The 13,119-nt window shown below is 34.3% G+C and overlaps 1 protein-coding gene and 1 pseudogene across 4 annotated transcripts; both read right to left on the bottom strand.

The window, feature by feature from the left end:
• Window positions 1-1,150: 1,150 nt before the first annotated feature.
• Window positions 1,151-5,597, bottom strand: LOC114372912 (telomere repeat-binding factor 2-like). Of its 3 annotated transcripts, XM_028330471.1 has the most exons (8): window positions 5,365-5,597; window positions 4,570-4,693; window positions 4,172-4,446; window positions 3,771-3,997; window positions 3,157-3,241; window positions 2,689-2,772; window positions 1,877-2,226; window positions 1,503-1,783 (listed from the first exon to the last, which is right to left on the bottom strand). In XM_028330471.1, the coding sequence occupies exons 3-8, from the start codon at window positions 4,319-4,321 to the stop codon at window positions 1,738-1,740; spliced, it is 942 nt and encodes a 313-aa protein (XP_028186272.1). In that variant the 5' UTR covers window positions 4,322-4,446; window positions 4,570-4,693; window positions 5,365-5,597; the 3' UTR covers window positions 1,503-1,737. The 3 variants fall into 3 exon arrangements, with proteins under 3 accessions (XP_028186273.1, XP_028186272.1, XP_028186271.1); XM_028330472.1 differs by lacking the exons at window positions 1,503-1,783; window positions 4,570-4,693 and adding an exon at window positions 1,151-1,484 and having other exon boundaries at window positions 5,365-5,596; XM_028330470.1 differs by lacking the exon at window positions 4,570-4,693.
• A 1,789-nt stretch (window positions 5,598-7,386) lies between these two features.
• On the bottom strand, window positions 7,387-12,806 carry LOC114376593 (annotated as a pseudogene). The gene is made up of 10 exons (XR_003658999.1): window positions 12,306-12,806; window positions 12,084-12,171; window positions 11,641-11,849; window positions 11,374-11,525; window positions 10,323-10,743; window positions 9,681-9,778; window positions 8,971-9,082; window positions 8,712-8,871; window positions 8,152-8,224; window positions 7,387-7,807 (listed from the first exon to the last, which is right to left on the bottom strand). The product of XR_003658999.1 is annotated as a probable amino-acid acetyltransferase NAGS2, chloroplastic (transcript).
• Between the last annotated feature and the right edge of the window lie 313 nt (window positions 12,807-13,119).

Here is a 13,119-nt window from a genome sequence, read left to right as displayed (position 1 = left end):
TTGATCTTTTTATCTTAGTAAATTAGATTGGATATTAGATTCTTTCGCAGGATCCATTAGCGCGTGACCTTGCGCTAATTCCATGAGTCTGCCAAACATGAACAAATTCAGTTGCCTTCTTTGTGCTGTCACTTTTTTTTTATTTCTTTATGTGTAAGGGTTAGTAAATTGTTTTTTTTTTTAAAAAAGTCTTTGCATGTGAAAGACTCAAATGATTTCATATTAAAACCTATACACCAAAATTCCATATCGTAGAAATTCAATTTTTATTTTTTTATTAATGTAGCCGTCAATTTAATGTTGAATGATAGCTGAAAAACTAAAAGTAGAATAACAACTAAGTTTTTGAATTGTTTTAATGTATGAATTAGTTTCTGAAATTTAGAAACTCCTCACTTATAAATGACTTTAAATTGGTATATCTTTGGTTTTATATGAATTTCTTGAGAAATTGTTTTTTATTTGACGAGGGATAAATTGAAATATACACAAAAAATTTGTATTTTGTTATTGTTCTCCTAAATCAATATGAATTTCAGTATATGGATAAATTAGTTCTCGGCTATCGAACAAAAGATATCTAGGTTAAAAAAATTTGAAAACCTTACAAATTTTATGGCCATTAGAAAGATACGTCTAATACCTATTTCAACATATCCTGAAAGCAAAATGGCAGTAAACCTTAATAACAGCTTCCCCACATTTTCTATGGAAAGTACTTCACGTCTATGCATTTTGTTTAGCTCAAAAGCATATTTATATTAACTAACTTTATACATCATAATTATACCTGACTGTAGAGTAAGTAGTGCTTATCATAAGTGCATCGTTCAATTCTAAACTAGTTCAAGGTTGTAAACTTTTTTTAATAATGCACCAATATCTAAAGGATATTTATTATGTGGTAAATAAAATATATCTTAGAATTGGACCTTTTTGTGTTCCTCGATTTTTCCTCAATTGCGTTTCCAAATTGAAGTGTAAAATGTAAATGTTATTTCCCCAAACATCTGAATACCACTTATCTAAGTTTAATTTTTACAAGTCTCAAAAAGAATTCAGTATAATTACAACATAGTCCGAGTAAAGTAGCAACAATTTAAAACAAGGATTCGCCTAAATATGAATAACGAGAAAGTGACACTCAGCATTGCCATTGGAAAATAAAATTTGTATTCTTCCATTTGCTAATAGAGGATGTCTATGACACGTTCCATCATAACACTCGATCACTAATTCCACTCTTCCACTAATACTTTGTACTCTCGCCTCATTGTCTTTCTTTAAAAATAAGGTAAAAAAATAATAAATAATACGCTCATAATGACTCCTGACAAAATGTTTCATGGATAAATCCTGCATATTCCAAATTTACAAGCCTAAATTATGTACAGTAATTGAATACATGCAGGAAGTCTAGCAGCAGAATTATGATCTCAAGCCAAATATACTCCTCATGTAAGCAATGCAGAAGCTAACACCATCTGCACAAATTTGCAAAGATAAAACGGTTAGCTAAAAGAACTGACAGAAACCAATCTCTGGAGGAACAAGAATAATGTGGCACTAATTAAAGCTTAGAGAAAACCTTTCACCCACATTAATTGACAAAACTGAGGTCTTTTTACGAGACAGGGTTTTGGTTGGCAAATATTATGACGAAGGTTGGGATCTCTAGCAATTAGAAACTAAGTCATAAAAGAGAAAAAATATTTAACAAGAAGATCTTGTCACATGTTATTCTGGAACAATTGGATAGGCAATAGGAAATGGTGAAATAGAGCTGCAGAGTAGACATTGTCAAGTTAAAGAGATTAGCTCTGATGAAAATTGAGCAAAGACATTGAAGAGTAACCACTTTGGTAAGGAAGCTTACCAAACACGAAGTGTCTTGCATTTTAGTGCCTTCATTGCTGCTTTCGCAAACACTCGTGCAGCCTCTGCCTCAGCTTCTGCAGCATCTGCCTCCCTAGCTGCTGCCTCAGCCTCGGCAATGGCAGCTTCTGCCTCTGCAACTGCTTTCGCAGCTGCCGCTGCCGCCTCTTGAGGTGTCACACCCTTCATTTTTGATAGCTCTGCATCAATTTCGGATTTTGAAAGGATGTGGACACCAGTCTTCTCTGCTTTTGGAGAATCTTTGGGCCTCCCTTCCAGGAGTACCAAGGAAGAGCATCTTCTTTTCTCAGATATTGTTAAATTTGTTGCAATCCTGTACTTGTGCTTGACCTGTCATTACTCGTTAGATTAGATATGTCACACTCAGGATCAATGGACCAAATAGAGTTTAATCGCATACCAAATAGTAGTATTTCTTTAACAGTAGTATTAGTTTATTAGATGGGAAAATTTTATCAATTCAAAATTTCAAATAAATTTTTCATGCCTGCTTAAGAACATGCCCAGATATGCATACTTCAACTGCCATAAGAGAACATATCTATTTACATCTGTACAAACATATAACTAATTAATTTCTTGATGCAAATCACTTTTTGTTAATAACCTTCAATATACAACATCAAACATGATGTTAGCAAAGTATCTGTCATACATGAACTAAAAATTATCCAGACTGACTATGCTTCATTACAAAGGTTTGCAGATAAAAATGCTGCTTATTGGGAAACAAAGTTCCAATAAGCCAAGCACAATGTGCCTTGTTAAGGAATTAACTAACAGTAAAATTACCTTCATTAATTTTCCACAGGCCACCATGTGCTTCAGTTTTGTTGACAGTAACTTTCTGAGGGTCGGTGTAGAACAGTATTGATCCTGATGAGATAAAAAAAAATTCAACACTACTTTTGATACAATGGTGCAGACAAGCACGTAAAGAAAAAGTAAACTGTTAGTATTTGCTGCATTTAGTAATACTGTAAGCTTATCAGGGTATTTAAAAAGACGAGCAATGCATAGCATATTATATATGGAAAGAGAAATTATTTGATAGCAGAGGAATAAATGAAAGCAATTTACTGTCTACTAAATGTAAATCCACCCATGAGAAACTAACAAGAAAAAGAAGAGGACAAAATAGAAGAAATTAAGTATTATTTGTAGCATTGAAGTTTACATGCACCAACACTTTGATAATCATTTGTTTCTTGAGATGTTTAGATTCTATGACCATAAGTGAAGGAATTGAAGTACAAATACCTCTATATATGCAGCAATTGCTGCCTTGTCAGAACCCCTTGGCTCCTTCAACTTGATAATGGACTCCAATATAAGATTATCCAACCTGTCATTATTAACAAGCATATAGCTGCTATCATTGAAAAGCATATTGTCACAATTAACAACAGTTTCAACATTTCAGCAAAATTACCACAAATTTAACAGGATGTTGCCTTCAGAAGTAACAACAGAAGATAACTATTTACCAATTATTTGTAACAGCAATTGGAATATCTACATAGGTCACTGAATAGTGAATCATATTTTCAGTGTATCTTTGCCATGTTTGGTGCAGAGTCATCATGAAATTAAATAAATAAAATTCAATAAAAAATGAAGAATCAAGATACAAGATTTCCAATGGTACATGGAAAATAGCATTAATGTCGAGCAACTTTGTTTAATTATCTATTCATTAAAACAATGGTATAGTAGTGAATTGCTTTATGCAATCTTAGAAATAATTACTTGCAAGGGAAGTATAATCTACAATTATACAATGTTTCTTCATTTGCTTTTCCATAACATGATTAAACCAACTGAGCAGAGTAGACCATTTATTTTCTCAAGAGTAAATGTCAGATATATTTAACTGGAAGTTCTGTAGCTTTGATGTTTTTTCCTTTGAATTAGGAGATGTCCCACTAGAAACTGCCAGAGGCTTGGGATCTGCAACTTCTTTGTCACGCTGAACTACAGTACTCAAGGCCATGTGGTTATGGTCAATTTTGGGGGATGGTAGTAGGTTTTTTTTAAGAGCAAGCTTTGCCTTCTGCCTAGATCCCCATATTGCTGTCACATTTATGTTCCTCCATTTGTCCTGTTTCACAGTTTGAAGCACATATAATTATATACAGACACACCTCGGTATGCCTTAAATTTGGCAATTTTCTCATAGCAAAGAACTCTACACGTATTTCTAATGATGCAATAAATAGACAGTCATTTGACATGTGCAGTAGTAGTAACATGCTAGGCCCATGAAAAGACTTACCTTGAGATCTACATTTGACCGCATGCGCAAAATAGAACTGAACTCTGGGTCTGTAAGTATGGTGCGCCATTTTCCAGCCCCATGTTTGACTACTCCAGCTTTCAACGCTGCTTCTTCCTCTGCAGTCCATTTCTGCTTAGGAGCACCCATCAAAATAAGTCTGCAAACGTTTTATGACAGTATAATCTTTGCTTTTGTTCTAGTGGAGAGCTTGGAAGTTGAGTGCAGACTACTTCTGCATGTCCGTTCACCAAGAAAAATCTGACTTTACTTATCTACAAGCATGAGAATGAAAAATTAAAAGTAAAAATAAAAATAACAAGAGGAGTTTAAACACATTTTATTCTTAATTTTTTTTAAAAAGCTCAAACCCAAAATCTAGATCACCAAACATTAACCTCAATTCCCAATTAACTTCAATCATCTCTTAGACATCCAACATTTGAAAAGAAAACAACTCCAGATAGCCCAGAAACCACTATTTGATGTTATTTATCTGGCCAAATGTGTTATCAGAAGCATCTACAAAAGGAGAAAAATGATGCAGTGATATTGTTTCAATGCCAATACAATTAGATCAAGCCTTGAAAATCAACGTGGCACTGAAAATATACACACACACACAACAAAGAGTCACACTGATAGAGGGCTGACCCATGCATCTCAATGATATTCTTCATTAATAATTCCTTACACAGTGCATACCCTATTAAATAGGATTTTACAAAGAATACCAATCATACAAGTGACACAATCTAATATTTTTAGGAAATATAAAATAAAACTAAACAATATAAAAGAATAATATCTAAATCTTCTAGCCTATTTGGGCCTCTCTAGGCCCATTCCTATCACACAACCAAATAACACCTAATTTACTTACACCTAAATCTACATGTAAATTGAGTTGGAGAATCAATTATAACTCATAACATTAACAACACCACAGAATCATCATTTACCAATAAGGGTTTTGGCATCACCTCAAATCAAAAACCCAGTGCTGCTAATGTTTCGGTTTCAAAATTCATTAAGCACACACAAATTTTTACATTCACTAAACAAACACAATGACAAGAAAAAGTAATTACTCTTCAACTCGTACAGGGCACGATTAACAAAATCCGAGTAAATAAAAGTAACAGAGAAAATAATCGTCGATGCGTAAACTTGATTCGTGCACACTAACTAACCTGGGAATATAGATAGCAGAAAATTTAGTTGAATTGGGTGAAAAAGGGAAGAAAGTTAAAGAAGAATCGGTGGACAAAGGTGTAACGCATCGGAGAATTGCGAGGTAAATGTGTGAATTGGGACAAGTTGGAGTATTTACACGCAGATATATGGAATTGGTGGTACCTGCGAGGAACCGGAGAATAACGAGACAAAAAATGTTGTCTGGTTTATTTGTGTTAATGCTGTTTTTCCTGAGAAAACATGCAATTCAATATTTTTTTAAATTGCTAATGGGTCCCTTCGTTTTCTCGAAATCGTTTTTGAGCATTTCGTTGTTTTCCCTTCTTCTTTTTCTTGTCTATTGGACTGGATCTGGATCCACCGAACCCAATAAAAGACTATAACAACCGAGGTGGGTCTACTCTACAGGGTAGAATTAGATAATAAATCAATAAATTGAAGTTATAATTATGATAGAGATTATAAATAAATATCTAATTAATTTAATTATCCTTAAAAATGATATTTCTTACTTTAAAACAGCTAAATATTATATCATATTGAGTTTGGGCCTTCTTATATTGTTTCGCAATATGTTATTATCATGTTAGGATGAAAAATATATCATTTTTCACAAACAAGGACTCACGTGGTTGGTTGTAGCCTGTAGGGCTTGCTAATTAATTTTGATAAAAAATAATATTTTTTTCTCCTTTTAACATGATCACGCCATGTTACTCAACCACACGAAAGGATCTAAATCCTGTCTTATTGACATGTTAATTGTGCATTACGTAAGCTCATCGTAATTATTAAGAGTTTGATTGTATTTTGGTTTGGAGAACGTGATGCAATTTTTCAGACAAATTCAATTGTTGAGAGTAAATTATTCATGATTTTAGATGTGTTCAAGGTGATCAATCGTTTTTCCACCATCACAGGGAACGATTCTCACAAAGATACAAACGGGGGCTAAATCAACCAAGCTTGAACATGAACTTTAGCTCAAATAGCGCAGTCTATTTTAGCTGAACTCGAACAAGATTAGCATATTGGTGTTGGTTTGTATGAAACTGATTGCAGAAATACAAAAATGATGTTTTCTCACCCCAAGAGATATATATACTCTTGGGAAAAGATAAAGATAAAAGAAAATGAAAAAAAATTATGATAACTATGGTGACAATATAAGATAAATATTGAGACTTTATAAATTTTGATGCATGAATAAATCTATGTTTCCTCTTTTCTTATCGGCGGTCGATTAATAATTCGTCGTCATACTTGCGAAGAAAGTTGTAATTTACTCTCCTACCAGAATTGCAACTCAACCAGGATTTGAGAAGGTTGAAAAGTAAAACATTATCTTGATGAATTACTAAGCTCATGTTATTACTATCAACTAAATTAATATTTTTTAATCTTAATAAATTAGGTAATTAAATCTTATATATAAAAACAGAGTGAGTAAAACATTATCTTTTAGTCAACCTAAAAAAAATTCCTCCACTTTTTCATTACCGAAGTATTTGTCAAATTATCATCATGTGTTAGAGTTCAGATTCTTTATTTTTTTAAGAGGCATTTGTTTCAAAGCATCTGATTACATTTCTTCTGGCAAAATTCAAAATAACCAAAGTAATGTTCATAGATTTATGAATGCGAGAGAGATTTATCCAAGAAAAAAAATGAAAGATAGAAAGAGAAAACATCAACATTTTATATAGAAGATACAAATTTCGTATTCATACTCTTCAGCGTTTTTGTTCTATGAACACGTTTAGTTAACATTTAATATTTTTAGAAACATTTTTCAAAAATTACTTTTTTCGTGAGAAAAAATTGATGGAAAAAGAATATGGCAAAAAGAAATGAAAGTTTTATTTTAAGATAAATAAAAAATATTATTCTCTTTAAGGTAAATAAAAAAAAATTCGAGATTCAAAATCAAATATCATGAGTTGTTTTCATAAATTATCCTACAAATAGGAAATCACAATTGTTTCGTCAAAAAAAGAGAGAAGGAAATCAAAATTGTATGAACTATGAATCACATTCTCTATCTAATCAACAAATATTAACATGAGCTTAGTAATTCATCAAGATAATAACATGAGCTTAGTAATTCACAATATATTAACAGTAGAAAGTTAGAAACTTAATGCTTACACATGGAAGACCTGAACGAGATACTAATAATTCCAGAGGCCACACTGTTACGAGCCAATTATATATAGAAGTGCCTAATATATTGCTTCCAATCACCCTTCACTCCTGGTTGGTGGAAACAACATAAAATGGTACTAACTTGAAGCAGATTTTACACCAACAGTAATTCCACTAATATTTGGCAGAAGCTTCTTCATATAATACTTAGAATTGCGGGAAAGATTGATCATTCTCCTTTTCTTTTCAGGAATATAATCAATTGAACATTCTGAAAATCCACGCCTTACAAACCTGTCAAAAAGTTGGATATCCTTTTATTTAGACATGCAGCCATGAAAATAACAGAGCACTAAAATGTAGGCCATAATTTGTATACATCACACTTCACAACTAATTCTTTCAGGAATTCCATGCATATTAAAGTACCAGCTTAGCAATTCCACTACACTTGAATGTAAATTTTTGTCAAGAGTTTTTTAGAAATGGAAGAAGAAACATGCAAAGACATACTAAACATTAAATTGCTAAAACCATAATTTGTGTCCAAGAATGAGTGAGTATGCAGTAACTAATAGTTAAAAATCACATTGATTGTAGACAAGGCTTTCATGACATGCATTAGGGAAGTTACTTACCAATCTGCAGTACGTGTTGTAAGAAGGAAAAGCATATTAAATCCAAGAGATGATGCTTTCTTCTCCATATAATCTGCGTATATTATATAATATAATTAAATAAATATTGTGAAAACATGGGGCACGCAAGATTACAGAGAAACAGCATTCAATGTTTAAAATCATACTGCTGCAGAGCTGTTCAATAACATCAAAAGCTGAAGCCTAAACCACATCAACTTGACACGTAAAGACATGTTTAAACTTTCTAACACTTTAAATTAGAAAAAATCTTCATGTTAAGAGTTCATTAGATATAGTTATTACTACAAATAATACATTTATTCTAACATTTTTAGGCCAAACTGTTAATATAAAATAATGATGATTGAAGTGTTGATCATAATTTAGGCATACATAATATGGACTTTACATTTCTACCAACTCATTAGGTTTACAGTTGTTTTAACATCGAATGAGTCTGCATAAACATCGAAAACTACCCATGACATTCCACAAATTATTAGTCACTCACTACCCATCAAGCACAAGAATCACCAACCACAGAGGCAATAGCATACCAAGCAATTTGTCACCCTGTCCTTGGCCACGACAATCAGGAGATACTGCAATACAAGCAACCTCTCCACACTTCTCCTCAAAGTGAGGAAAAATGGCAGCACAAGCAATTATGTGACCTTCTCTTTCCACAACAACGAATGAATCCAATGTTTTTAACAGCTATAAACAGAGAATGGTTAAAATATGATAAATATCTTGATAAATTACCACGGTAAGCCACAGAATCTACAACGCATGAAAAGATATAGCTAAGCAAACCTCTTCATCAGTCCGCTTAACCAATATGCCAGATGCCTCCAAAGGATGAATAAGTTGTTTTATTCCAGAAATATCTTTTACCTCTGCTGTCCGAGTGCCTTCGTAAAGGTCACTGCAAAAATTTCATTGAAAGATAAGAAAATGAAATAAATGGAAAAGGGAAAAAATTCATTGAGTATAATACCATCATGAACAATATGATGCAGATAGATGTGTAGGAAGCCCATGAATATCAGACTTTAGTATTAATTGAATTTTGTAGTGGTACAATATGTGTACTTAGAAATATATCAAGTTGCAACTATTTATAACGTGTTTGACACTAACATAGTTATTTCAACTAATCCTTCCATCATTTTGTAACCAATGGTTTCATAAAAGGGAAAAAGGGAGAATGCTAAGAGATGGAGTTCAGATCCAACCCACATATTTTAAGCCTTCTGCAATCAGAATCTCAACAAACAGCCATGTATTAGCTATGAGCTAACCACAAGGAGTTACAAATAAATATGAATCTCACATATGAGACCTGTATGGTGGCACCAGCAGGAAATCCACTAGGATGCCCACTGAACTATAGTAAAATAGTTGGACAGTGTCATAGCACCATACCTTAACACCTATTTCTCTTACCAATAGTTATGAACCCTTGCACAGAATTCACAATCATAAAAAAGTTTAATCCAGAGGATTCTGCAAAGGTTGCTTACCTAGCCACCATTGTTCCCATCCCATCTCTTTTAAACAATTCCAACAACAAAACTCCACTAATAGTTCCATCCAGCAAGTGAACTCTTTGAACACCACCCTGACAAAATGGCAATTGGTAGTATTAGCAACATACTTAAACATGCATCAAATGAAACTTTCAAGCATATTCACTATTTCAAGGTTTCAACCAGCAACTTCTCAAAAAAAATTGAATGTCACTCCAGATCAACCACTTTACAGTAACAATATTTTAAGAGAGTCAAAGCTCTAAGTTCCTTCCCTATACATTAAAACTTCGTACCCCATTGCCCAGAGGCTCTTCGCTATGCGAAGGTATGGAGGAGGGATGTTGTACGCAGCCTTACCCTTGCATATGCAAAGAGACTGTTTCCGGATTCGAACCCATGACCAACAGGTCACCAAGGCACAACTTTACCGCTGCACCAGGGCTCGCCCTCAAGTTTTTTCCTTCCCTATACATTATAGTAGCAAAAACAAATGTACACCATATGTATACTCCTGGTCTGGACATGATTTGAAAAATGCTTTTGTTTTCTCAATTGCTCATATACCAATATAGACTTAAAATAAGCACAACTAAAGCACTTGTCATGAAAAATAAAGGTAAAACATGGACTCACTCTGCAAACGAAAGCTGCAGCGGCCAATTCTGACAGGTAGCCATTCATTCGACTTAGCCGCTCTTGACCTCCAATAGCAAAACCTTGCTCACCGGACCCTAAGCCATTTCCATTCTCAAAACCAACACCATTATGGAAGGTTGCATTATGCCATTCTGTAAAACATCCAATAGGTGGTGATTTGACTGTTCCATTAAAATTGTTACACTCAAGAGAGTTGAAACCTTCTTCGTCAACAGCTTTCACATAGTTAGCAGCTGCATCACTTTGCTTAGCCCGTTTACGAATTAGCATGTCTGCTTCTTGAAGAGGCAAGAAACGAATTAGGTGTCCACTCTCATCAAGTATTGGACCATCTATTATGCATATTAGCTTGTCTGCCCCTATAGCCAAGGCACAAGCAGTGGCAACTTCATAGGTGCTGGAGAAAAAAAATATAACTCATCAATATCCAGGATCCAAGCATTTGTCAGACTTATCATTTGGGAGAAAGGGCACCATATTCATTATTCAAGTCTAGCAAATATCATGCGTCTATTCATGCAAGCAAGATAAGCAGGTGATGCACATATGGTTAATGCTGTCCATTTGTGTATTAATATTATTTTTTCTATTGGAAGATTAGATCATATCTGAGTAGTACACAGTATAATACAGGTAGGGGGGAACCCATTGGTAACACTAGTGGTATTCTGATTCACATACTCCGCTGAAAAGTCTGTACCATTAAGTTCTCTGTATTTGCCCCTACACATTTCACATGATAAAATCTTCCATTAAACTCCTTTTATTCTTTCCCTAAGCAACCGACTTACTTTTGTGCTTTTACTTCTACAAAATCCTCATGAGGCTGCTTTTACAAATCTATTCACAAATCTAATTCTTAAGAAATAACCTAGAAAAATTACATATTTTCAGGTGGAATTCAGATACTTAATATGAGACTGAGTCACTGAATAATCACAAATTACAAAAACATCAAGACAACAGCATGCAATCAGTTAAACTAAGCTGTAGAGAGCAAACATCAGAATAAAGCTACAAAGCATACTTGCAATTTAATACTTCTCCAGAGCTGGAATAGCCCAAGTTGGTTAATACAACTACACAGCCACCATCAAGTCTCTCACGCATGCGAGTTACGTCTACTTTTTTAACTTCCCCAGTTGACCCAAAATCAATTCCATTGACCACCCCTCTTCTCTGCAAAACATGAAAATAACAAGATGCTCTAACACAGTGATAAAAACATAAAGGGGAGGGACAATTTCACAAGACCTAATCAATGTATAGCAATGAACGATCATGAAATTCAAACCTTGGCTGCAAGAAAGTTACCACTGGCAACACTGACACCAACTTCGTGCCATCGACTATTGTCACCATGACGGCGAATGTTGCATATGGAAGGTCCAGGAGAAAGTTTTGCTTCTATCATCAATCTTATGCCCCCAGCTGCTTCCATGGCAGCTTCCAGAGATTCATCATCAGTTATCCTATATCTACCAACATACATAGGCTGGCACCCTACAAACACAATAACAAGGTCAATCAATTACTGTGGCACTATGCTCTAGCTAACAATTTTCCTTTTATTCTCTTTTTTTGGGGAAAGGGAGAGATGAGACTTTGCAAGGTAAAAAATTAACACTAATTGTGCATGGCTGCTTGTTCAATTTTACTTTTTGAATGAAAAACATACATAGTCTTCAGTGGTGGAAGAAAATTAAGTAAGCAAAACACTGTGAGTTTGTGACGAACCTCTCTCATTCAGAAGCTTGTCTATCTGCACATGTGTCCCCGGAACAAGAACAAAGCGGATTCCTAGGTGATTAAGGAAAGCTATATCCTGCACTCGACAGAATTAGAAAACACGTTTTAATGCATACTATACTACATAACCATAGCTAAGTAATGTACTATCAAAGATAATGATAATGATAATGATAAGAGGAAACAATGATGCTATTCTGAAGGACGTGCCTTGAGAATGACATCCAAGAAAGGGCCAGAAACAATTTCACCGGAAATAATGACAACAAAGGTGCTACCACGATAGGCCCACAAGTAAGGCCAGGCCTCGCGAAACGAACGCACGAATTGCTTATCCTCCATCGACCCATGGTAGCTGCTCTCTCCATCTTCGCTCAACGCATTAAGCTTCTTTCGGTTACCCAAATGGGCCGCCGTCACGGGCCGCACCTCTGGGCCCCAGCTAGAGTTAAATTGCAGGTTCGGTTTTGGTAAATGGTGAGAATGAGAGGAAGAGTATAGTTTGTTGAAATCAGACAAGGTTCCGGAAGTATTTGGAAGGGATAGGCATAAGGAACGTGCCATTCAAGTTGAAGATCCAACACAGACACAGTGCGGGCTTGGTGGCAGAGATCACTCACAAACTTTAGCCGCCACACCCAGAAATCATGGCCGTTTGGGGAAACTTTTGTCTATTCCTATGTTTTACTAGTTACGACTATGAAATTCAAACCCTGGTAGTGGCATTCCATTATTTTATATCTACTGTGTACTTTTTTATTTTTATATTATGTTCTAAAAATAGAAATATAAATATAAGTAAGGTCGAAAATCACTTGTGCGTGCGTCTTAAAAAAAAAAATCAAGAGTGATTGTCAAACTTTAGAGTATACTAGTTTAAGAATTTATTTCTAAGTTGACTTGGTAGCAAATTTGTTTTTGACGGGATGAATTCGTATAAATTAGTAAGAGTTTATAAGTTGACTCTAGAATTTGATAACAATCATGGATAAGTGTTTAAAATTAAAGCATTTAAATAATTAAA

The sequence above is a fragment of the Glycine soja genome, chromosome 11 (assembly GCF_004193775.1).
Source record: "Glycine soja cultivar W05 chromosome 11, ASM419377v2, whole genome shotgun sequence".
Classification (NCBI taxonomy): domain Eukaryota; kingdom Viridiplantae; phylum Streptophyta; class Magnoliopsida; order Fabales; family Fabaceae; genus Glycine; species Glycine soja.
The sequence above is the reverse complement of the archived record's forward strand: the minus strand, read 5'-3'. Positions and strand labels throughout refer to the sequence as shown.

Excerpts from the sequence above, each read along its gene's own strand:
- LOC114372912 (XM_028330471.1), bottom strand. The coding sequence starts at position 4,321 with ATGGGTGCTCCTAAGCAGAAATGGACTGCAGAGGAAGAAGCAGCGTTG. Across the intron at positions 3,998-4,171 it reads GGTCAAATGTAGATCTCAAG|GACAAATGGAGGAACATAAA; the intron begins GTAAGTCTTTTC and ends ACTGTGAAACAG. Across the intron at positions 1,784-1,876 it reads TGCAAGACACTTCGTGTTTG|CTCTATTTCACCATTTCCTA; the intron begins GTAAGCTTCCTT and ends TCTACTCTGCAG.